The sequence below is a fragment of the Nothobranchius furzeri genome, chromosome 3 (assembly GCF_043380555.1).
Source record: "Nothobranchius furzeri strain GRZ-AD chromosome 3, NfurGRZ-RIMD1, whole genome shotgun sequence".
Lineage (NCBI taxonomy): Eukaryota > Metazoa > Chordata > Actinopteri > Cyprinodontiformes > Nothobranchiidae > Nothobranchius > Nothobranchius furzeri.
Genome location: NC_091743.1, coordinates 65,318,716 through 65,345,638, shown reverse-complemented (window position 1 = coordinate 65,345,638; position 26,923 = coordinate 65,318,716). Strand labels below are relative to the sequence as shown.

Genomic DNA, 26,923 nt, shown 5'->3' with positions numbered 1-26,923 from the left:
TGACCAGTTTCATATTTGACACCACTCAGCTTCATGGAGCAGGTAGGCGCCCTACAGGGGGAGCCCTTTACCTGCTTTATGGTTGTTAGCTGTAATGCTAACAGTTAGCATTTGTTGAACGTCAATAAAAATCACACGACAAAGATTAAGAAGTTTGTTTTTCCTTTTGGCATCATAGTGGAGCCTGGAAGTAAAAGTAAGAGAGTAAAGCTAAAACCAGAGTGAACATCGCAAACTACACTAGTTTGAGGGAGCTAACGGAGGCTGCAAAATCATGGACTGATGGTGACCTGGCTTTGTTGCTACTGGACTTGTAAGTAATAAGATATTATGTTCAGTAGTGTGGGTCCTTTTACTCCGTAATTTATTTTCGAATTATTTAGCTCGTGTTAGTGTTAGCTTGTTTTAAGCGCTAGCTACAACATGATTGTTGTAACTCCACTTTTAACCAGCAGGGTGGAGAAGCAGGAAACTGCCATTACTTTAATGTTAATGCATAGGGGTGTGTAATACCTTGTGCACATTTTCATTGGTTTTATTGATAAGATTATACAGAATTTAGCAATACAAATGGACTATTACTAGATCTTCCAACACTGTGCTTAGATGCCATTTGAATTTCCCAAAGGTACTCATTTAAAATTCAAGACTCCAACAGTCATAGAAGTAGCTAATTTTTCTAAAATCATTTTAGTTTTTTTAAAAGGTCAATAAGGCCATTCTGGTTTTGGCACATCTTTTCGTTCTGACATCAAGTTCTCACTTTAAGCATGACACCTCACCCAAGCACTACTAACCAGCTGCACAAATGTCAAGTATTATCTGGTTGTCTCCTGGTTGTCATGTGGCATTAGAGCAAAATGCTCGACAGGGTATCTGCACTGACATATACCTGGTTGGGGGGTGACCCTGCCTTTGTGCAGCGCTGACGTGGGGTCAAGTGGGTGCGCACAGCAGGGGGATACGCAGCATTATGTCAGCCAAGCAGAGGCAGATGGGCTTCTGACACACATTCATTGTGTTGTAGTGTTATAACCTCACAGATGTCGATGACTCCAGAGCTCAACTGGGAGCTCTGTTTTACCGGCGAAAATACTGTCAGATTTAAATTCACGTGATAAGCCCTAAAGCTTAATGCTCTGAGCAGTGCGGTGCAACAAGTACAAAACACTTTAATGCGTTTAATTGCATTTTTGTGCATCCAGGATTGGTTTTCTTTGAAATTTATGTTTGAAAACCAAATTGACCATAAAAATGTTGCCATCTGTCTGAAGTAAAGTGTCCTCATAGTCAAAGAATACATTTTATACCCCTAATCAACCCTGACCAGGACCTTTTATTCTATTCTTTTTTATGTCTGTCCGCTGAAGTGCCTACCATTAGGACTGATGCATGACCTAATTAGACATGACACTTGTCAACCCTCTCTATTAATGCATGAGTCGAATACCTTCGGTGGGGCGAAGCACGGATTTAGTTGTTCTAACAAAACTTATCATGACTGCATAAGTGCACCCCCCTCCAGCCGCCACCTGTGGCATACTCTGTGCCAAAAAAGGAGGGGAGGATCAGAATGATGCCTTTGTTATCTCAATGAACTGGTATGCAGACAGAGGCTGGTGCATCCCGACAGGATCAGACAGGCCAAAGGAAAGCATAGGTGTCGGAGAAGGAATGGAGATAAGTGAATTTAGGAGGGATGTGGACGCTATAATTTCTGTCTTGGCTCTATGATAAAATCTTTAAGGAATTCTCACAACGTATCAGGAGATGTGGTTTGCTGCTACATGATTGAAATTTGATCTTGAGATTAGTTTCCCCTCACTGAGAGATGAGGCTTAATAGGTTTGGTTTAGTAAAATAGAGAAAGTTGAATTATAGAAATCTGGCATTGACCATTGCTTTGATATCATCTAAACGATTTATTCAAATGTTGAAAATTACTTTTTTTGTAAACTTTGGGAGAGTTTTGTTTTATTGCTGCATGACATCATTTTCAAGCTTAACTCAAAAAGTCACGCTTAGAAGAACCCTTATAAATAAAAGCAGAGCATTTTTCCAAATGGGAACATAATCTGGAAGGTCATCCGAAACTGTGTTTTTCTAACTTTTCTGCTTTTGACCAAAAAATTACAGTTACTGATGATTTAACGATATTTGTGACCCCAAATAACTCATTCTGATATTCAGACGTTGTTAAAAAGTTAAATAAACACATTAAATATGGGCTTAATGATAACAGAAAAAGCTCCAACTCATTTATTCATTTATTGTGATTAGCTTTTACGATCATGAAACTATTACTGCTGATCATCTGTAGAGTCCCTTCTTGGTGTTTTACAACCCAAAGTGGCGTCATGACCCCCACCTTTCCAACTAATGATCTAAGGCAAATACTGAAATACTTTAAAATATTTTAAAGTGGTCCTAGAATTTTAACCATATTTACTTTGTAATAAACCACAGCCAGGTCTGTGCCACCTCTGACCTGCTTTCTGATGTAAATGACTAATGTTGAAATGGCCACGTAGAAACGGTTTGTCCGGAGAAACATTGGTTTAACTCGTACTTCAACTTCAGCAAAATATTTGGTCACAGGAATGGTACCTGCAACACAAAGCTAGCCCAAGCTACTGCTAATACTAGCCTGGGCGACTGCTAATGCTAGTCCAAGCTACTATTTGTTCTAGGCCGAGCTACAGCGTATGTCCTTGTTGGATGAGAGGAAACAACAACAATGGATGCTGGAGAACCAACACGTTCTAGGACACACTGGGATTATCCAGACTGTGAATGAATGCTAGATTCACAGCTTGGGGTCCTTGTCCTCTTCCTCGTTCGTTCGAAATCCCACACTCTACAATCCGCTGGACAGTCCCTTTACTGAACACTCACAATGCAATATTTGTATTTGGTTAAGATTATTTTTTAAAAGCAATTGAACAACATAGAACAGAGAAAACACAAGATATAGAATTTCCACCATTTACAAACCTTCAAAATCCCTTGAACTGTGAACTTAAAAGGCCACCATTAAGATGCACCAAAGTTCTACGGCATAAAAAGCCTTGGTGAGTCCTACTGAACACATTTTTATGAGTATTTAACACTTTTGTGTTTATGTTGATCACAGGGGCTAAGAGAGGAAAGCAATAAGGCGTTCTCCATCAGGCATGGCTGCTAAGTATTTAGATGCCATGTGTGTATCTGAGCGGTTTTAGAAATGTTAATTTTATAAATCTAGAGATTGATTCCTATTCATAATAAGATGTTGGCTCCTGGATAAGAAATAATAGAGGAAACCAGAGTCACCCTGACCTCTTCTCTTTCCTTTGTGTGACAATTGAACAATGTCCCTCTATTTCTCCTGAGGGACTTGAGTCCTCACGCTGGGAGACATTAGTGTCTCTCACACGACTTTGAGGACATTTGCAGAAACAACTGGTTCTGTTGTTTTCCTTCAAAGGACTATCTTCCCTCCCACCACGCTCGTTCTCGGGCCCTTTCCTTTCTTCCATCTGGAAAAATATTTCCTTGAGAATCTGAACCAATATTGTAAAATCAGCAGGTTTCAGTTTTTACAAATGTTAATGGAGTTAAACTCAAACTGACTGAGCAGAACTCCTCACTATATGAATGGTTACATACTTCCATAAACCAGCTGTAGCTTCTTTATTAAGACTGATATTTGAATAAAATAATCCTCAGCTGGTTTCTCAGATACAGGGGTGAATAACTCTGTGGTTGGATGTGATTTCCATATTTGTTTTAGCACCTAGCTGACCAATTTGTCCCAGTTTTAGAGATAAACTCAACTTTTAACAACCATGTCTTCTTTTTTTACTACCTAAGCTGACAGCTGAGATCCTAATCAGTGTTTTTGTCTATTTGAGCCCACAATCAGTGTGTTTTATCCTCACACCAGCTCATGATTAGCATCGAAGTGTCTCTGTGGGCCTTTGTGAGCTTTGTCTCTTGCCCCTTGAGCTTCAGCAAAGAGAGATCTCTCTGGGACTTTGACTCAGACTTTCCGTGCCTCTCCGCTGCCTGCTTTTTGATAAATGGAAGTTCTTAGGTTTGCTGTCAGGCTCCTCCACCCTCAGGACTCCTCCTTCCATTCTCACCCCTCTACTGCAACATTTGCCGTTGTGGGTGAAAAATGAGCAAAGGGAATGGATTAGATTGTCAGATTGGAACACCCAGAGAGGGTGGAGGTGGCTGCTGTCCCCAACAGACTCCAAGTCAACACTTGCTACTAATGGTCTAGCTAAATTTACCTTCTAATTACCCCCCTCTAATTGCCCCCAGCTAGAAGCACACTGGGGTGACCTTGAAACGGGAGGAAGCAGAAAAAATGTTTTGGAAACTTTGCTTTGTTCAAATCTGCTCCAGATCAGGAAGTAGAGGACTGATATATAAACAACTTGGCTCTGGAAAGGTGCAGATTTCAGTGCTTCTAATCAAATCATGCTCTATAAATAGGAATGAGGAGATTCTTCTGTGCAAACACGCTACATCTGGCTCAGTGTTAGCACAGCTGATGGAGCGGCAGAGTTATTTGTTCCAAGCGCTGGGTCAGAGGTCGGCCAGGCTGAGGAGGATTTTTCACTCATTCACACCCACCCGGTCTCATTATTCAGCCCCGTCCGTAATCCCTCTAAACAGCGCTGTCACCACTGACCGCCGCCGCCTCCGTGCAGGCGACAGCACAACTGCAACAACAAATACAGCTTCATCATCATCCTCTTCATCATCCCCGTCCCCGCAGCATCAGCGTGACCAGTGGCCCACCTCCACCTAAACACACATAAACAGTTGTGCGTGCAACAGTCAGCCACAGGCCCAAACATCACCAAGGGGAAAAGCTGTAACCAAAATAAAGAAACAAACTTCATGTTCTCCTAGAGTGGAGATTAGAGCTGGTGAAAATAACGACGTAGATCTTCAGACAAGAAGAAACGCAGGTTGTTTAAGTTTTCCCTGAAAACTGGAAGGTGTGCTTGGAAATATTGTTTTGCTTCCAAACAAGGTTATAAACATACATTTGATCGTTTACATGTCCGGAGCTAAACTGAAAGGTTTTGATGTTGTAGCAGCTTTCCAAACTTCTATTATAAAATTCTCCATTTTTTTCTGTTGTTCCTCAAAACCTCTTTGGGAGCTGCAGTCCTTTCTTCCCTGTTCTGATGTTCCATCCCAGTATTTTTATGGCCACCCAGCTCTCTGGGTCATAAGAGGGCTATGATGAGCTTTCACCTCAGACCTCTGGTGTCCTTTAACCTTTCACCTGTAGCCCGATGAGGACAGCTGCTTGTGGTCGTGTCTACACAGAGAATATTTAGTGCACTGGTCTCAGTCCCTCCTCTAGCTGCAATTGATTTTATTTCAGTGCTACAACCTGTAGTGTAAACAAAATGTTTTCAATGTTTTTGTTTTTTCCATTTTAGATGTGAGTTTTGACATTTGTACTTTTGTTGTAATTTGGACTAAGGTTGTATTTGTAGAAAAGAAACAAAAAGTTCAAGAAACAAAATCACCTTTGCTGTCAGATCTGATCCAAAAATCTTCTCCCTGTGCTTTAATTAACCTCTGCTGCCGTGAGACAGCACAAACAAATTTGTTGTAATCTCTCATCTCCAACCAGGAAGTGAATTTAAATCAATCTCTCTGTGCTTCCAGTTTGAGCAAAGGTGTCTCTGGTTTGATGACAGGATCAGACAGCTCAACTTTAACTCCTGTAAACACACACACACACGCGCGCACACACACATACACACACACACACACACACACACACACACATATATATATATATATATATATATATATATATATATATATATATATATATATACACACACACACACACACACATATATATATATATATATATATATATATATATATATATATATATATATATATATATATATATATATAAATATATATACACACACACACACACACACACACACACAGACTATCAGCGGCAAACAAGCGTGAAGAGCCCGCGAGTGACAGCATTCGGGGTTAAGAGATAAGACATAATCTTGCAATTATTTTCTCCTCGACAGGCGCAGGTAGAGCCTCCATCATCTGCAGGGACATGTGTTCTGAGTCAATAATCCTAAGTCCAGTAGGTGCTGAGAGGCTTATATTGAGGTGTTGAACAATGGCAAACACAAAAGACAAACACTGTGACGGTTAGAGCCGATAAGGCTTCCTACTGCTGTCTAACCTTTGATATCTGAGGTGACCTCTCCATCCTGCCTTCAAACAAAGAAACACCAACCTCAGATGTTTCTTTTCTTTTTGTGTTGGTCTAAACACAGAGACACATTAGATTCATGTCCGTACTCGTCTATGAAACACTGAAATGAGTGTTATACCAAACGTATCCATGCAGCCAAGATGCCAACCATTTTCATTCACCTAATTTGGCTGCATGGTGACACAGTTAGCACTGTTGCCTCACAACAAGAAGGTTGCAGGTTCGAAACCCAGCTGCAGTCTTTCTGCATGGAGTTGCATGTTCTCCCTGTGCATGCATGGGTTTCCTCCGGGTACTCCGGTTTCCTCCACAGATCACAACATGCACTATAGGTTAAAAATTGTACGTCAGTTTGGATGAAAGCATCTGCCAATTAAATGAACATAAACATAATTTAAGTCTCCCATTAGATCAGCAGTGCAGCTAAATAACTAGCTAACATCCCTGTCTCTATTTCCTGTTAAAGTCCTTCTTGGACCCAGGTTTGACTCACATCCAGTATTTCTCATGCTTTTCTTGAGATACTTCACTTTTTGGACACAAAGCTTTCTTTCTTCGAACCTAGCCATGATTCTAATGACTTGTTTTGGCGTAAAGTTGTGAAAAAGCTAAAAATCCCCAACACAGAAGGACTGCCATCATTGGCAATCAAAGAACTTTTATCTACTTTAAAGTAAAGAGGCTTATTTGGGTCATTGGCAAGCTGTAAATGTTGTTTTAATAAATAAAAAGACAGAAATGAGCATTGCTTTATAGCGTTCTATTAGATCCTAATGTCCTCCTCATGCAGCTGCTGGATGTTCAGTACATGCCACTGATCGGGTTTGTTGTGAAGTTTCCACAGAGATAAACTACACAATCTGGAGGTTTTGCAAGCTCTTTGTTTTACAGCGATAACGATCAATTAATGGCAAAGCTGATGATTTTGTAATTAGCTGGTCAATGAAGGGTTTATTTGCTTCAAGCTGGTATTTTGGTCCTAAATGTTCAATTATAGAAAAACTCTGATGACATCACTTAGGAAAATGGTTTTGCCATCACACTAAATCATTAAAAGTTCGTTTTGTTGCATAGTCAGGAGTTGGTTATGCATGTAAACGAATGATGTCATGTTATGTAAGGTTTGGTTTCATTTGTCTGCACGTTAAAGTCTGTATTAGGACTCTAGTTAGGACAAACTAAAGCAAAGTCCTGCACGATTCTTTAGTAACAGTGGAGATGTAAGAGAATACCGATACACTAAAATATCATGATATTTTGTGTTATGATACCTAATAGATTTTATGTTTATGTTTATTTATTTAGCAGACGCTTTTATCCAAAGCGACTTACAATTTATAACCTATAGGGCATGTTGTGACCTGTGGGGGAAACCGGAGTACCTGGAGGAAACCCACGCATGCACGGGGAGAACACGCAACTCCACGCAGAAAGGCCGCAGCCGAGCCGGGTTTCGAACCTGCAACCTTCGTGCAGCAAGGCAACCGTGCTAACCACTGTGCCACCTTGCAGATTTTATAAGAAGTGTATTGGTTTTATTAAGAATTTATATGCAAACTTAAGGCAAGGCAGCTTTATTTTTATAGCACATTTCATACGAGGAGAAAATTCAGTGTGCATAGCCAGCATGGCACGAACATGAAAACACAATTAATATACACAAATGAATTTAGAACAAATTAAATACACAAAGCAATTTCAGATTTAAGAATCAGATAAGAGGCAAAGTCACAGTGCAGAAGGTGCAGCGTAAGAAACATTCATTCAGAGGCAGGTGAATACATGAAAGAGTTGAGTTGAGGCACATTTGAGGTCATGAAGAAGCGGATTCCATCTGTGTGCAGCATAGTGACAAAGCAGCTTCACCCTGTTTGGTTCTGACCCGAGGTTCTACCAGCTGACTGTTCCTAAGGACCTCAGAGACCTGCTGAACTTATATACTGCAAGGAAATCCAACATGTATTCTGGCCCCATGCTACAGAGGTATTTCATAAACTAGTAAAAATACTTTCATCGTATTTCTTTTGTGGAGTGCAATTGAAACTCTGACTGCTAGTCGGCAGCAGTTTTTACCACCTTCATTCTGAGAGAACAACAAGGTCTTGGGATAACATCGGGTGTTTAGTCTCATCTCTACTGCCAAACTCTTGCCAGTACACACTCGGTGGCTAACAGGCTGAGTTTAATTTCTATTCTGATGCCCTTGTGGCACAATTTGTTGGGAACGTGACGATATCAGGTCAATGGGCACAAAACTATCAGAAACAGATTCCTTCCTACCTTTCGGGCATTCATGTTATTGAGGATACACATTGGCTGCATAGGAGTTTACATTTGTAAATTAAGCAAAGAAAAATGGCTGCAGCAGCTCCAAGATGCCCACCAGCTACTACTAAGGATTTCCAACAATGGTGAGCAATTTCTTTAAGATCTGAGAGATGCTGGTTTTACTGATCAAAGGAGCTCAAGTTTGACTGTTTCAGTTCAACCTTAGTCAACCATTTCAACTTACCAAAAGTTTTCCAGACAGTTTCAATGAATTTAATTACTTCTAGGGACGCATCCTTGCATGCTTGGCTGCAGACAAGATTCAGCAAGGTGGAGCCACACCTTTTAGTTTGGGAGACAGTGAACATGAGCAGATTGGGGGAATTCAGGCAAACATGCCATGGATGCCTGGACAGGTATTTTGGATTTTCTACTCGCTGCTTCCTAACCCCCCCCCCCCCCCCTTTTTTTTTTTCTTTCTTTTCTTTCACTCAGAAGACAAAGTATTGTCAAAGAGAGAGGGACTAAGCTTGTGAAAGCATAAAAAAGGGGTGGTGGTAGTGTCTAGGTGGTGCATCCTTCTTCATCTTTTCACAGATTCAAATCAGGGGTCACTTGGAGGGTTGAAAAGAAAACCTGGTAGAAGGTCTTGTGAAGGGAGCTTTGCTGCAGAATGGAGCAAAAAGAGCGAGAAATGTCACCAACAAGCCTCAGTTTACTCAAATGTCTTTCATTTATCAGAAAGCAGCTTGGTCACACAATAAGAAAACGTTTTTCTTAGTGTCTGGTATCCATTACAGAGACCTTGCAGGAACTTGGGTGAAATACACCAGATCCTGACATTTGTGCCCCATCAATGGCCGAACTTACCGGCTGGCTGTAAATTCAACCATTTAACACGATGTCAAGGCTTTATTTTGTTTGGAAACATTTTTCTGGGCCTCACAAGGATTTCTTTTCTTTTTTAGATTTGCTGACTCACAAGACACGTGGAGGATTTTGTGAGAAATACTATTTGTCGACACTAAAGCGCACACACACTTTAAGTGGACTGTTATCATACTGCGTTTCTTATCTTGCCATTCTGTGGACTTTTGTCTCAAAGTTAAAGCTCGTCAGGTCGTGCTACGTCTGTTCATTTTTATTACCATACTTGCTTCTTCTGTCACACTAATCAAAAATGTTTAGATGAACACTGAAAACCCATATTTTAATTATCATGATTATAATTTTTGATAATTATGGGTCACTCAAAGCTTTTCATGCAGGCTTAACATGAAAATAGTCTCCTACACCCATCTCCTGCATTAGCTTCTGATAGAAAACGGTGAAACTCTAGAATTAAAAAAGCCTGACGGATCTATGTCACACTGTCGCTTAACATTCATGAACTCACCCATCTTGACGCAAGATGGCAAAGGCTGTTGTTGGTTTACCGTCCAGGAAACAGCAGAGAACCTTTCGGCTAACAGAATCTGTTAGCATTAGCAACTTCACCACATGGCAGAACTCCTCCAGGCTTGTGTTATTTATGGAGATAAAACATCAAAGTTGCAGAGCAAAAGGAGTCAGTGGTAGTTGAGCTGCTGTTATCCAATCAGAGCACATTTAACTAAAAACATGATTTCACATATCAAACTTGGATTGAGGATTAGGATCTAATATGCCGTAACTGTTGCCATTAAGAAGTGTTACTTTTTACTTTTTTTTTTCATTCCTGTTGCATACCACCTGCTATACAGATGGCCAATCAAATATTTAAACAGAATCACTCCCAGCTAAATGTAGAAGCTTTTTTCTCCCCACATTTTTTCTCAAACTGAGTCACCAGTACTCATGGTGACTTTTTAACCTCTTGTTTTAAAACCATGCTACGCAACTTTTTCATAATTTTAAAGCATTTTCTTGAGCCAGCATGTCCTAAAATGACCCTCACAGACCCCCACCACCATCTGTGTGCAGAAAACCGCATGTGCAAATTCTGAGTGCCTGCCCAGTCTGTTAGAAAAAAATGAGGCTGACCTGGCACTACAGTCTGGTTCCAGCACGTTTTCTGCATGTTTTAGATGATGAACACAGCTGATTTGTTTCCTTTAGTGATGAACCGCTCCTGTAGAAACTAATGAAGGCTGGGTAGACATTTCAGCTGCTCACAACGAGAAGATAAGTTTCACTTTTGGCTTTACTAAACAGACACTAGGGGGTGTTAAATGCAAACAAAATTGCCAAGAATGACTTGCCTGCCTGAGATTTGGGGGGAAACGTTTTTTAGCATAGTTTTGAAAGAGCTCTAATATTACTAGAATAACTGCTACACTATATCTTTCCTTTCACTTCCTGCATGTCAGATTTCTGCAGCCTGAACAGAACGTTTTGGTATCTGTCGGAGCTCAGTGTTGCAGCATCTCAGAGGCTTTTTCATGGAGGATTCGTGTCAGTGCTTCAGCACATCTTAGGCAGGTGGGGAGCTTCAGGCTGTCTCTTCCTCCCTCGAAACTAGGATCACCTTTTCTTCCAACCTCTCTGGATGCATGGAAGCTCGTCTAGCTTTGGTTGTGTCTTGGTCATTATCTGTGGCTGTCAGACTTGGCTAAGAGTGGGGGCAGGGGGGCTGCCAGAGATTTTGGGCCCCATGAAAAAATATCAAGTTGGGCCCCCTGGGGGCTTGACCATAGCTGGAGCTGGGGTTCCACCCTCCCAGATTCGAAGGGAGAAAAAAATATAATATATATATACTTTATATTAGTGTTTCAGTTTTGCTTAATTATGTAGGTCTACATGCATTCTTACTTATTTACATATCATTTTCACCAGCTGTCTCTCATTAAACAGTGAATTTCCTTCAACAGAATTAGCAATATCACTGCTGGAAAAAGCAGGAAATGCACATGCTGAAAGGTGTTCATCTCCTTTTCCCTTTTACTCCCTTAAAATGTGTTTATTTATTCTAAAATTTTATTTCATGATAAAATTCAAATTTGGATATCTAATTAAATTTCCATGTTGTGTCAAAGCTTTACATAACTACATTTTCAGCTGTCTTTCCTCTTGAAATCAAGTATTTCTGTATGACTGACAAAAATTAAGGATTCACTGCTCACAAGGTGACTTCTTTAATAAGACTCCATGGCTTCATCATAGACACAAAATGAATGAGCACACAGTTCAAGCCGGAGTCAGTTAGGGTTACATAAAATTTTAAAGTTGGACAACTTTGCATGAATACGTATATACTTTGTCCTGAGCAAACCTGACTTTGGGAGGGTCCAGGCTCTGTACATAATGAAATTGATTTGTGTGTTACAAAATAGGCTATCATTTGTGACAAAATCTTTATCCAAGTTACAACAGTCTTTAAAATTAATGCACAACAGGGAAAATGCAGCACAGACTCCTGCAGGATATTAGCTGTAGTTCTCCATAATCAATACTAGATTTCATATTTTATTGTGTTCAATGTTATATTAAGTTTATTTATTACAATTATTAATAGTGTTTGCATCATTTTTGCTCTCTGGTGAATTATTTGGAAATTATTGATTTTTGGTTTGTGTTCTAAAAGCTACATAAACAAATTACATCTTGTAAAACCTCTCATAATTCAGTCAGATTCAAAACATTTCATTTCAAGGTGTTTAGTAGATGAAGAGATTTTCTTTCTTGTATGGTGCGTTCAAAAAGGTGCTTCACAGTAATAATCTCACAGTAATTTATGTTACATTACAGACTAAATAACAATGCTTCAACCTGCCCAGCATCTAAAACCATCTATACATTTTTACTGATTGTTTTTCCTTCATAATGATAATTATATATATCAATGTGTTTATCACCAAAAATAGCCTTTTTATATTCCTTTGTTATAGTACTGATAGAGACGAGAGCCTTAAGTGATTCCCACAGACCCCCTTAAATGAGGCAGCTAGCTAACATGCTACATTGCTCACCTTCTTGAGGTTCATTGGGTTGTGAGGGGACACCTGCTGACATATCATCAGCTGCTGATTCTGGTAGGGACAAGGACAACAACCCATTTACCATAATTAGCTGAAACATGGTTCCTCTCACTGTGGATATCACAGCTAGCAAACAGGTTGAATTTAACCACTCACTAACTAAACCCACCTTTCTTTGAGAAAAACTGTGTGACATACTGACGCCCTCTCTTCTGCCTGTCCCCTTTCTCCTTTCTTTCTTTCCTTTTCTTCGACCCAGACTTTGTTTTTGCAAACATAGTTTTACTGCAGCCTTGATGCACTCTGCTGTCTGACTGCTGCTGGCCTCGCCTGCTACGCGCCCCTCGGCCAGGTGGACTGTACCATTTTATGCCGTTGGTGGTGGTGGTGGTGGTGGTGGGGGGCGTTCAAATTAATTAGTCAGAATATAGTAGGCACCTTTGAATAAATATACATTTAATAAAGACTAAAAGATTGTTTAATGTCTTAAATGAGAAAAAATAGTACTTGTGATTTTTAAACTAAAATTTTTTTATTCATCTTTGAAACTTTTTTGGGCCCCTGACAGCTGTGGGCCCTTAGAATCTTCCTAATCTTTCACCGCTTTACGGCGCCCCTGAGTGGGGGCGTTTGTCTGGTCCCAATCAAGAGGAACTTAAGAGGTTCTTAATTTTTCTTCTTTCTTTTCTAATACTGCCGCAAAAACACAAGCTCAGAACCTTTTGTCCCCACAAAGTTTGAAAAGGAGAAATAAAAAAATTAACACCTAAAGCTGGAATAAGGATAATTAAAAGGGGAGATGCCTTCTTCACCAGGTTTCTGAACTGGCTGTTACTTGTAGCTGTGACATGGAGGACAGCGTTTTGTGTGTGCTCTCATACGCCCGTGGATACTCTGCATCTTTTATGCTATTGTGTTTACTCAGAATTTAGAACAATAGATTAAAGCAAATAACTCTTTGTCTATGCATTCTTTGACAAAAAAGAACAAAAGGTCAGACTTCCAAACCGCTGGCATTATCAATTATCTGGCTTTTTGTTAGCGGAAGCATGTCATGTGACTCCTTCCAGTTGTCATAACCATTGACTGATCCGCTTCTGGTCTGTTGCCATTCAGCTGAGATTCTAAAGGGTCAGTTAATGTCTCCAGTGCATCCATAACCTCATTAAAGCAGGATGTAATTCAAAGAGATGAAGATGAAACAGCTCCCGTAAATTCATTTAGGAGAGTCTGTTTGTGGGATCTTTAGCATAATACCATACTAATAATTTATACAGCTTTTTGATGTGCGAGCTTATGCATTTTTTGTGTCTATAGTTTGTGTTTTCTTAGTTTATTGTGTTATTTCCTCAGTAATTACAGGCACAGTAAAAACAAAACCTGTTATTTTCCTTTTTTTTTTGTCCTTTTTATAGAGTTAAAGTCCACCGGTACAGCTCACCACTTCTCCTTTCTGCTCAACTCGACCGACTATCGGATCCTTCGCATGGACGAGGACCACGACCGCATGTATGTGGGCAGCAAAGATTATATTCTTTCTCTGGATCTGCACGACATCAACAAGGAGCCGCTCATAGTAAGAAAGAAGAGCTCGAGGCAAACATTAAACGCAGCTAGCTCATCGTAAGTTTGAGGCTAAATCGACTGGTTTGTTTTGTTTTCCCTGCCAGATCCACTGGCCTGTTGCATCCCAGAGGAAGACTGAATGCATCTTGTCAGGGAAAGACATAAACGTAAGCCATCAGGAAAACCAAACACAACAAATCTGATAATCTACGGATGTCGTTAGTTTTTCTGAGCAAGCTTTGCAAGCTTTTTGGTTCCAAGTTCACAAATAGAAGGATGGAATTTGGGATGATCCAAAAATAAGTGAGTGGCTAGTAAAGCCCTAAAACCTTACCGACTAAAGAATAAACACAAGGCAACGCATGCAATTTACGTGTTTTTTGTTTAATTTTGTGATGCCAGGCTATTTTTTTTCTCTTGAGAAACGGCAGCAAGGGCAACAGTCGTAACTTCTACAGTTAGTTGTGGTCATTCATAAAGAAAACCAGTAGTGGACGCATCAGATACATTTTTTTTTTTACATTCATCCATAAAAAAGAAAAGTTGTTCAAAACAAATACACTATTCAAATTTTTGATGAAAAATTAATTTTAAACACCAAGTTCTGCTACACTATTTGGCATTTGGAGTTTAGAAAATTAGATTTTAAAGAAGCGTTGAAGTAGGGTTTTTTTTTTTTGTTCCATTCTGCTTCATCAGAACTTCTTCCTATTTTACAAATGCTGGTTGTTTTGGCGGCTTACATTGATGTTATCGTCCCTTAAGTCACAACCAATCAGCATGAACACCAGTCTTTGCTGAGCGACTCCACCGGGCCTTTTCCAAGTACATACACTAGTCCAGGTACTTGGTTGGTCCCCGGAATGGCTTGAAAACGGTCCTTTTGGGCCAGCCCAGACATGTGCATGCTGCAAAAGTCCAGTACCTGGAAGTTTTGATGGTGGAAATGGGCCTTTAGGCTATTTATAAAAAGGCTGTTTAGGCTTTTTTTTTACGCCCCCTTACACACATCTCTTGTCAGGCCAGCAGGGAGAAAAACAAATGTACATGTTGTACATTTGTAGATTTTAGTAGCTTTTAAAGTACATATTTAGTAGATTTACCCTCCATCCCTGCTAAATGACTGAGTGACTTCAGTGTGCCTTTGTGTTGATAGCGATGGAGTGTTTTAAATATGGCACCCGGATCATTACAGGAGATTTCTGAACCGCTCCCCAGCGTGTGACTCGCTCTGAAGCTCTTACTCATTGTCTTTGCGTCCCTGATTGCTGATTGCATACAGCTGCCACCAATTAAGCTCTTGCAGGGATTGGAAAACGTGCAACATTTAGTCGTCTGCAGGAGAAACCCAAAAGCAAATATTTCCATTCAGCTTTTAGCATCAGAATCGCTTTTGCACAGTAGTAGTTTCACCCTTTGTTTGTCCCTAAAAACAAATGAAACGAGCTGGCCAGTGGACTCGACAGTCCCGTCTGAAGTGTTAATAAGATTCAGACATTCATACATAGCCACGCCGCCCCAACTGCCAACACGAGATGGAAACGCATCAATGAAATTCATACATAAACCAGATCCGTCTCTTTTGATTGTGTTCACACTTTGCACCACTCCCTTCAAACACACACTCTGAAACACACACACACACACACACACACACACACACACACACACACACACACACACACACACACACACACACACACACACACACACACACACACACACACACACACACACACGTGTTTCATCAGGGCTTAGTGTTAGGGCTTGCAGGAGCACCACACGAGTGATGGAGCTCTGGCTAATCGCCCTGCTCCACCCTGCTGGGAGTGACCGCTGTTTATCCAACTGGAATGTGCATTTATCCGTGTTTGGTGACCCGCGCTGCTCTCTGCCTGTGGCTACATTCTACCCATATTATTTATGTGTGTGTGTGTGTGTGTGTGTGTGTGTGTGTGTGTGTTAGACTTTAAATTGAATCACTTGTTGGAGAAAAATGAAATAAAATTGCAGGATATCGTGACATTGGTCACCTCTCTGTGAATGAAAGACGATGACAACAGTTATCAAGAAAAGGACATCAGTTCAAGCAGGAGGTCAGAGGCAATCATTCCCGCCTCCTCCTGTGGCTTTGACCGCGGCTCCGCCTGTCCTATTGGTTCCGCCCTCTCTTGTGGCTCCGCCTGTCCAAGCGGCTCTGGATGGAAGGAAGCTCGTTCTGAATCCTTGAAGCGTTAAGATAACGCCAGAAATCTCAAAAAGTTTACAAACTAAAGCTGAGAGACTTTATTTGATCTGCTCAAACGATGGCCCTTTGAAGCTAAAAGCTAAATGTTTGCATGGTGATGCCTATTCCCTACAGACGATCAGGTTATTTACCATGACATGGACGTTTGATGGTTGCTGAAGCGCCTCATGTTAAAAAGGATATTGTGATATTGTTCACCTCTCTGTGAATGAAAGACGATGACAATTCAACAGTTATCAAGAAAAGGATATCGGTTCAGGCAGGAGGTCAGAGGCAATCATTCCCGCCATGCACAAAGTGTGTGAGTGTGTGTGTGTGGGGGGGGGGGGGCACACACGTGATGATGCATGCCCTCAAACCTCTGACTTGTGCTTCAGTCGTGTTGCTAAGAGCTGCCAAAATGGCTCATCCCCCTCATACTTTGTACAATTTCTTTTTTCCGGATTCCTGGCACATCCATTCTGTATCACCAGCTGTCACTATGACAGGAAACATGACAGGCTAATTCAAACGGATATCTTGCTTTACGGAGCTGGAGGTACTAGTTGGGAGGACTAGAAGCAGCTGTTCAGAGAGATTAGCGCGGCCTCTAAGTGCATTCCCTATCAGTACCAACACGTTCACATCATTGTCTATTGTCCTCAATTATGTATTTTTGTGTAAAACCAATATTTTCTTACAGTAGCCCAGCTCGGTCTAACCAAGATGTTTTTCAATCGCCACGTTTGAGTTGTGTTTAACCTCAACCCATTCAGCAAAAACTCCCACAACCTAAAAGCACCAATTTTCTTGCTTTTAACCCCCCTCCCCCTCACCCAAAACACACACACACACACACGGTCACTTATATGATGTTTGGGAATGTTTTTGCTCTAACAGTGCGGTCTGAAGCCTTGGGCGAAAACCAAAGCAGCAAAAATAAATGCAATCCTTCCCAACTGAAAAGACAAAGCATGGGCCGTATTTAAGCCAGGCAAAGACATTATTAACCAGAACAGAGAGCGCTGCAGCGCTATGTCTTATATAACCCGTTTTATTGCTTTTTTGTGATCAGATTGATCTTTTTTGCCATAATAAAACCATAATCTGGTTGCATTATGCTCTGCTGTCCCTCAGGGGGAGTGTGGAAACTTCATCCGTCTGATTGAGCCGTGGAACCGGACCCACCTGTATGTGTGTGGAACCGGAGCTTACAATCCCATCTGCACATTTGTGGACCGAGGACGCAGGTCACAGGTAACCAAAGAGTTGGGACTAGGCACCTTTAGAGACATTTTGACCTTTGGCTCTTAAAGATCTAAATCAGTCAACCAATCTCCTGCAAGAGCTAACGAGGTTTCTCTGGCATTATTTGGGCCTTTTCTCTTGTCCTATCACCAGATTTCCATTATTTCAAAATGGCTATTGAAGAGATACCCGTCAGTTCTAAAAAGGAAACATCAGATCTTGTTATGTATAGCTCTTTGAATGGAGGGAAACAAATTGCTGTGACTTACTGCTAGTCACAAATGTACATGTTGGGGTGATTGGCTTGGTGTTGTGTGTGCTGCTCGCGGACTAGTCTCTATGCCGCCAAATGCGAGAGCAGGGGGGGTTGTGTCTGCCCAAACTGGGCAAGCGGCTCACTTGGCTATGCGGCCCACCGGGACAGTGCCAGAATGCCAGGTAGGCCAGTCCACCCCTGGAGTGGAACAAACTTCATTTGAGAGTTGATGATTTAATCAGACTTCCACTTCCGTGGTCTCGCCACTTCTGGAATGCGAGCGTCCAACCATTTCAGCTCGGCTAACCCGTTTACATGCAGATTGTACTCGGATTGCTTCAGTCAGTTCGCCATCAGCCAGACTAACGCGTTTACATGCATTTAAGAAAAACAATGTAAGTCTTTTTAGGGCAAAACGTCAGTTTTCTGAGGCACACGTAAACGCTTTGACTGGTCAGTATCGGCCATCAAACCCTGAATCGGTGCATCTCTTATAGAAATGTCCCCTCCTCAGGGGTCCCCCCCACACCTGTTTACACACAGCAGATCTTTCCAAATGTCTGGCTGAGAGCCATCAGTACTGATGGAGCTTCTCATCCATCATCAGCCTTGTAGTTCACCCCTCCCTCCATGGCAGCTGCTGGACAGGTTATAATCGGCATGCTTGCATTCAACACGCTGTCTGTTTAGTCTCACTGTTCAATTTGGAGGCTTCAGATTTCAACATAAAGGTCAGTCTGCCTCTTGTCATTCTGCTTCTCTCTCGAGGCCCAAATGTTGTGTTACTTCACACTGTAAAGATTTTCCCCTGTAAGAGGAGACGTAAACATAAACCACCGGTTCAGTGATCCCTCTCTTTGCTCCAGTCCTCTCTTCTGCTCCGTCTTTGTGCCTTTCTGAAGCGCTTTCACACTTTCCCAGCTGGTATTTCGCCAACATGTGATCTAATGTCATAAGTTTGAAGGAAAATATTAAGTAGTTTTACAAATCAATTAGACAAAAATAAATGTTTTCAATATTTTGAAGGTGCACAGAAATAAATTTTGATGTCATAAACGTGTTTTGGAATTTTCTAATGAAAATAATCATCTTCTTTTGACATTTGTTAGCATTTGTGATTTGAGTCAAACAGACGTGAGATATTCTTAACCCTTTGATGCATAATGGTCACTACAGTGGACAGGTACTCAAAATTGTAATTTCTTTATTTTTGCTATTAAGCACAGCTGTTGAAGACTTTATTGCATGTGAGCCTCTCCATTTGGACTTCAGTAAGTCAAGCCAACATATTTCATGTTCAGAATGCACGCTGTCCACCGAGGTGGACATGTAATAAATAATTTGTAAATTATTAAATGTTACAAGAACTATTTGTTGAAATTTGTTTCATTCACACCTAAAGATGAATGAAAAAAATTGTTTAAAAAACCATGGTTGAAGATCTCATAATTCATGCATCAGAGGGTTAATAAAGGTCTAATTCTCATCTTTTAACAGTTTCTTGAAACAGGTTTGAATGCCTTTTCCATGTAAATACGTTTTAAGTGCTTTTTTTTAGGTTTTTCATCTTTTTTTTAATAATTTAAACAAATTTTTCCTCTTTTCTTGCTCGACCTCATCCTGCACGTTTACATGGAGTTTCCAGCCGTTTGCATGCCACTAAACAATCACACACTTATTGACCTTTGTGCCGTTGTGTCACCTCCACTGTAAACTCCTTTCACCCTCTTTTCTCCATTTCCAGACCTTTTTCTTCTTAGTTGAGTCTGTTCAGTTTATTTGTTGCTTTTTTTTTTTATATCCTTCTTCAGTTTCCACCACGGTTATCCTCAGCTGAATCTCACCTTCCTCTGGGTTGTTAATTGTTGTTAACGAAGTGGCCAACTGTGCCATGTTTCTGTTTTTAGGGATTCCAAAACCTTCGGGCAACTCAGTCAGGAGGGAGAACAAATCGAGCAGCAGACTCCTTCACTACATCAGAGCCTTTGAACACAAAGGTGGGCTGGAGGGGTTTTTAAGACTTTAGTGCCCACCTGGAGAACATTATTTCAGTCATAAATGGATAAGTGGGGGTCATTTTTGCTACAATATTATGTTATATAATGTAATTATGTTAAATTTGATGAAAGCAAACAAAAACTGAATGATTATTTTTGTTCTAATTTGCAAAATTGCCGACAGATTAGAGCTTTTTTTAAGTCACGCTACAGGTTTGCTCTGCTCTGACCAACATTTTTCTACCTGTCAGAGATCACCAGAACATCAATGTTGACACAGACGTTTAGCATGTATTCTTGCACTGTGGAATAATGAATATTTGTTTGGGCGACTAACCTGAGCAGCATGATGGATGAGTTTTGGATTCAGTTGGATTTATTTTATTTTTTCTTCAGCAGAGCCAATAAGTCTGTGAGAGGGTTACTCAGTGCCTTGAAATCATTTATTATGTCCCAATCATTGTTGCTTTATTTGAAAGTATTTGATAAATAAGATAAATTCCATTACAGGAATATATTTTCCGTCTGGAACCTGGAAAAGTGGATTCTGGAAAAGGAAAATGTCCCTATGACCCTAAACTCAACAGTGTCTCGGCATTGATCAGTGAGTACCTGCCGTGTTTTATTGTGCAGATGAGCACAAACCCACAAAAAGCATTTGATAAAAACCAAGTCAGCAATATTTGTTGTGTTTGTTTATGTCATGTTCGTGCAACTGCATTAAAGGGATACTACGCTGTGCTAAAACAACTTCATAGGGTTAACAAAATGTCAGTCAGACCCCTACTGCCTTCTGTGGACAGAATGCTGCATTTGCAGCTTCAGAGTACCCCTTGATTTGTGTGTGTGCATATGTGCTGCGTGCGTGCATGTGTGTATATGCTTCCGTATGTGGTGCGTGCATGTGTGTGTGTGTGTGTGTGTGTGTGTGTGTGTGTGTGTGTGTGTGTGTGTGTGTGTGTGTGTGTGTGTGTGTATGCGTATGTGCTGCGTGTATGTGTGCGTATGTGCTGCGTGCATGTGTATGTGTGTGTGTGTGTGTGTGTGTGTGTGTGCGTATGTGCTGCGTGCGTGGGTGTGTGCGTGTGTGTGTGCGTGTGTTTATGTGTGTGTATGTGCTGCGTGCATGTGCGTGTGTTTATGTGTGTGTATGTGCTGCGTGCATGTGTGTGCGTGTGTGTGTTTATGTGTGCGTATGTGCTGCGTGCATGTGTGTGTGTCTGCGTGCATGTGTGTGTTTATATGTGCATATGTGCTGCGTGCATGTGTGTGTGTGTCTGCGTGCATGTGTGTGTTTATATGTGCACATGTGCTGTGTGCATGTGTGTGTGTGTATGTGTGCGTGCATGCATGCATGTGTGTGTGTGTGTGTGTGTGTGTGTGTGTGTGTGGTTACGGTGATAGTTATTTTTGACTGACGTGAGTGTGTGAGACGTGCTCTGTCTCTGTAACCTTTCTGATGAGATGTTATTAAAACCTTCGGACACCAAATGATGTTTCTGTCACTCTTGGACAGCATGTTGTGTTTTACTTTGTTTTTCTTTCTTCATCATTTCCTGTTTTTCTCTTTTGTTGTTATTTCTGCGGTCACTGACAGATGGGGAGCTCTATGCAGGAGTATATGTGGATTTCATGGGAACAGACTCTGCTATCTTCCGTACTCTGGGGAAGCAGACAGCTATGAGGACCGATCAGTACAACTCCAGATGGTTGAATGGTAATGTCTCAACTCGCCGCTCGGTCTGCGTTTGGCTTTATTTCTTTCACTTTGAATCCTTTTAAATGTCTTCCTCTACTGCTTAAAAACACTGTCTCACACGTTTCTCTTCAGAGTAATGATGACGCTTTCTGCTGAACGGTTTATTCCTAAATGAATTGTGCTTTTCTAATGATCGTCTACATGCCCGCACACTCTGCAGCTGAGTCAGTCATGACTCTGACGGCCTTTTCTCTGAAATGAACCATGATTGTCACAGTGGAATTACTGCTGGTCGGGTGCTTTGGGTTGATGTTGCCCAATCGATAACCCTCCCCTGTTGGCTCCCAGATTATTCACTGACCCAGTTGCCCTGACAACAACCCCCTGCCTGTGATGCACTAAATCACGACACCTGAGTCCCCCTAATCAACCATTTGAAATGTCTAGGATAACTCCCTCCCCCATGCTTTAGAGGAGCACGTTACTCCCCCTCCTCCCGTCTTTTGATTTGTCCCAATTTGGGATCTGAGTTTTCCACAGTGGGGAGGAGGAATTTGTGTTGGCGGTCCAGTGGTGACCCAGTGAATCGTCCAGTTTGATACAGATAAGGTTTCTCTGTACTATAACCTGTAGGTTTTTAGGGATATTTTGTATGTTCATCTTATTACATGTAGTCATGTGGAAACTTAAACAAGTTTTGCTTGACTGACTTATTAGTGACACCTTTATTCAGTTAACAAATCCAATTCCAGGGTCAACGGGTTGATGAAGAAATCCCTGGTTTTGGTTACCATAACCCCTCTGATGGTCAAAAATGGAAAATCAGCTGTCGGTGCACCCCAGAGCATTTGAGGCTACATCATAGCTCCTCCCCACCGGCGTGTGAATGTGTGTGTGAAAGATTGTGTTATAAAGCATCTTGGGAGGTTGTAGAACCCTAAGAAGGCACTACAAATACAGGCCATTTACCATTCGTCCAGTAAAATGGATTTATCCATCAAGAAACAAGGAAGCCAACAAATGCATGCTGTTCTCTGTGTTCAATATGGTTCAATAAGATTCTTCCAGGATTTTCAGAGTTTCTGAGGCAATTGAAATATTTTTTACAAAACATTTAATTAATTTGTTGCCATTGATTTGTTTAAAGTATTTCAAGCAATGTGGCAAAAAAAATTCTAGGAAAACAACTCCCACAGCACCTTTAAATATGTCCTTCATTTATTTATTTAATTATTTTTGTGTGTCACAAACTTGTCGTGCAGGTGGGATGTGCAAGAGGAGTCTTTTAAATGAATGTCGTGTGTCTGTTTCACTTCCTTCAACAGCTACACCAGTATCTCACTGGATCTGTTGGACACTAGCTAGCTAGAGGCACAAAATTGTGAAGCACAATCATAAGCACACCAGGCCTGCTGGTGGCAGTAATTCCCCAAATCGCAAATTTCTTGGACTTAGAATAACTAGGTGGCGGGCAATGATTATCCTTAACAACGTACTGTGCCTGTGTCGTTCTACATAAAGCAGTAATTGAACTTGTAAAAACAAGCTAATGAGTGTGGTGTAAACACAAATCGCACATGTAATGTCACAGCATTTTTGTTGGGGGCAGGATTGATTATTATTATTATTATTATTATTATTATTATTATTATTATTATTATTATTATTGTTGTTGTTGTTGTTGTTGTTTTTAAGTCCTGTGACTGACACACGGACATTGAGAAACCCTCTTAAATGTTTTGAAACTCCTTCACCAATGCTCATGTCTTTAGAGATGTGGAGGGTTTTCTTAGCAGATCAATCAATCAACTTTTATTTGTATAGCTCTTTCCATCATCCTCAAGGGGGATTCAAAAGGTCTAAACGCAGCCCAAATAAATGATAGGAAACAAGAGACCAGTAAAACTAGGATTAGAAAACAAAATCATTAGAAGCAAACAAAAATCTAAACTATTAAAATCAGATAAAACAAGTCACCGAACAGATTAGGGGAAAGCCAGACGATAAAAATTAGTCTTCAAGTGACTCTTACAAAGCAGCCAAATATGGAGACAGCTTAGGTAACTTTTTCCAGAGGGACAGGGCTAAAACAGACAAAGCCCTATCAATAGACCTGGAGCGAGGAACAGTAAGCAGGAACCAATCTGCAGAGCGCAGTGACCTGTTAAAAGACATGCACCCAGTGTCGGTACAGGATCAGCTCGGGTGAAGGATCGGCTCGGGGTCCTTCGACTGCCGATGACGTCAAAGTAGTTGATTGGCTGAACATGAAGCTTACGGAAGTTACGTTATCACGTTATGATTTTGATTGGTCAGAACAAATTTGCGGTCGTAGTCTTATCGGTTGTAGTCTTGTAGTCCAAAATCAACATATTTTGGAGAAAATATGTTTGAATTTCTAAAGGAAATGTAAAATATAAGCAAATGATAAACGGTGACCCTCAAAAGCTCTTGATGTTGATGAAATGGGGCAAAATAAAATATAAGAACTTTATTGAATGTATTTAGATAACAACTAAGGAAATATACAGACGAACTCCACATTTATACAAACAGATATGGCTTCACATATAAGAACTGTTCTATTGTTTGTCTGTCCAATGTTGGTTTTATGCAGTTTCACATTCTTTACAAAACAAAGATAATTATGGTGTTTTATTAACAAATTACAATTATAAAGAAAACATTTAGGTGTTAAGAACAAGAATTTATTAACACAACTGCTGATGTCTTTCCAAAACGTATGTGTGAAAGCCGAGTAGATTTGCAGTAATGTGACGTCATCGGCAGTCGAAGGACCCCGAGCAGATCCTGTACCGACACCGGCATGTCTTTTTAACAGGTCCCCAAGGTATAGAGGGGCACTGCCCAGAAAAAAACTGAAAGACAAATAAAAATTGTTTATACTGTGCCCGTTAAGGGACCTGACGTCAATGGAGTGTTGCCAGCACCGGACTCATATGGTCCCATTTCTTGGACCCCAACAGAAGACTGGTTGGAGCAGTCGGACCCAACCCAGTGTACAGAAAGTTACAGTAATCCAGCCTTGATATCACAAAGGCATGGAGTAATCGTTCCAAGTGTGACCTTGACAGCAACGGCTTAATTTTAGCTAAGCGACGTAAATGAAAAAAGCAGGAACGTACAGCCAAGTTGATATGGGCGTCAAATTTGAACCCAGTCATGCCTAACACCTAGGCTAGTGACAGCTGGTTTCTGACATGGTGAGAGAGTATCCAGGTCAAAGATAATACCCGGGTCTGACCTAGAACTTGGGTTGAAGGTGATGAGCTCATTTGTATGCTCATTAACATGCAGATAGTTTGCAGCTAACCAAGACTTGACTGCATTAACACATTTAACCAGAGGCGTTACAGAGGCACCATTCCCAGGACATAGTGGTGAGGAGATCTGGCAGTCACCAGCATAAAGATGAAACTCAACACCATGCCCACAGAAGATGGACGCCAGCAGAAGCAAATAAATGGCAAATAAGAGTGGACCAAGAGTTGAGCCCTGCTGAACCCCTAACGCAGAGCCTCCCAGGAGGAAAGAACCTCTCCCAGTTTCACACAAAACCTCCTACCATGGAAGCAGATAACTACTTGAAAAAGAAAGAAACAATCCTGTTATTTTTTTAATGGGCAAGAGAAATCATTACAGCTGTGAAAACTGTTTCACAGATATTTAGTTTTTATTTCAACTGAACCTTGTAGAGAAATCTGGAAATCTTTATGAAGTTCATTCCAGGTTCTAAGTCACATTTCAATAGTTTTTTTATTTCAACTGCTTGTAGATTCACTTATTTTTTTGCTCCTTTTCCTCTCTGTAGATCCCACTTTTGTTCATGCACACCTCATCCCAGACAGTGCTGAGAAGAATGACGACAAGCTTTACTTCTTCTTCCGCGAGAAAGCCTCTGAGATGGGCCAGAGTCCCATGACACAATCCAGGATCGGTCGGATCTGCCTGGTGAGTTATTGCACCAGTCAGCAAACCTCGCCGGTGAAAGCATTATCTGTCTCCAGAATGCCAAATTATGGTCTTTGGATTGTTTTTGTTCTATTTCTTTAGTTTCTTTGAGGCCAAAAAGAGACATACTGGTGTGATCAGCATAAAACCTAAACCCACCCAGTTGCTGGTTAAAAAATGAAATATTATCATTTTGTTTCAGCCGATATGTTCAAAATGTGTTTTTCTGGAGAGGTAGGAATGTTGACACAGATGGAGACTATCTTCATGATCAGGCTTGTAAACATGCTCTTGCATTAATGAGATGCATCCATTTACAAAGGATTTTAGAAAACCTGAATTAAACCAAACTAGTTCAACATAATTAGATGTTGATTTGTCTTAAATGTCTATTTTGACCTCAAGTATTTCTAACCCTTGCATCAGGTGTTTATAGGGCGAGTAACACCTAAATCAACTATTTTGCTGACAATCTGTATAGATGAGTGTCTGGTAGTGTTGTAGACATGTGTAATCATTCTTTTGGCAGTTTAGTGCAACTTACTTTAAATTTAATATTTCAGTCCAAAACCATAATTATATCTCCATCTTCAGGTTAAAACTATGCCCCACATTGATTTAGAATCAGCCACAGCTGATTGCTCTAGCCCTTTGATGCATGAATTATGAAATCTTCAACCATGGTTTTTTTAACAATTTTTTTTTTCATTTATCTTTAGGTGTGAATGAAACACATTTCAACAAATAGTTTTTGTAACATTTAATAGTTTACTAATGATTTATTACATGTCCATCTCAGTGGACAGCGTGCATTCTGAACATGAAATATGTTGGCTTGACTTACTGAAGTCCAAATGGAGGGGCTCAAATGCAATAAAGTCTTCAACAGCTGTGCTTAAAAGCAAAAAAAATAAACAACTATTTTGAGTACCTGTCATCGACATACATATATGGGCATTGGGTTTCCATAGCCTCCAATAATAAGTTTTTGTACTAAAATGGGAGGTGGCCACCACCGCCATTTTGACCGTGTCACAGGTTTCGTCAAATAAGCCCAGACAATTCCATAAAAGGGAAGAGAGGTGGAGCTGAGGGTGGGGCTGTAAGGCTGGGATCAACTGACGACACCCGGTCAAACTAGCTACAAGCTAACCTGAAGCTAACCCAAAGCTAATGCTTAGGTGGGAGCTAAGCTAACGGAGGTAGCAACCTAGCTACAACCGGAGTTAACTGTGCACAACACCAGAGCTTCTGAGTCAGAGATACGCCGGGCTGACCGCTGCGTAAAACCGGGTGGAACACAGAGGTCTCCCGAGACCTCCACAAGCCGGCAGCCGCAAAGCAGACAGAAGCCGCGATCAGACAGAGATGCGCCGAGCTGCTGGGAGAACCAGCTGTCAGCCCGCGCAGCACACAGTAGCCGCGACCCAGCCGTCAGCCCACGCAGCACACAGAAGCCGCGA

General features: G+C 40.9%; 1 protein-coding gene across 3 annotated transcripts in view; it reads left to right on the top strand.

Moving 5' to 3' along the window:
• sema3fa (sema domain, immunoglobulin domain (Ig), short basic domain, secreted, (semaphorin) 3Fa) overlaps window positions 1–26,923 on the top strand; it is a 62,826-nt gene that overhangs the window by 24,848 nt on the left and 11,055 nt on the right. For all 3 annotated transcript variants that reach the window (XM_015958936.3, XM_015958935.3, XM_015958934.3), the window contains exons 3-9: window positions 13,911–14,071; window positions 14,166–14,228; window positions 17,426–17,545; window positions 19,700–19,789; window positions 20,300–20,393; window positions 21,387–21,506; window positions 25,321–25,460. In XM_015958936.3, the coding sequence (XP_015814422.1) occupies window positions 13,911–14,071; window positions 14,166–14,228; window positions 17,426–17,545; window positions 19,700–19,789; window positions 20,300–20,393; window positions 21,387–21,506; window positions 25,321–25,460 (788 nt within the window). The remainder of the gene's footprint in view (window positions 1–13,910; window positions 14,072–14,165; window positions 14,229–17,425; window positions 17,546–19,699; window positions 19,790–20,299; window positions 20,394–21,386; window positions 21,507–25,320; window positions 25,461–26,923) is intronic.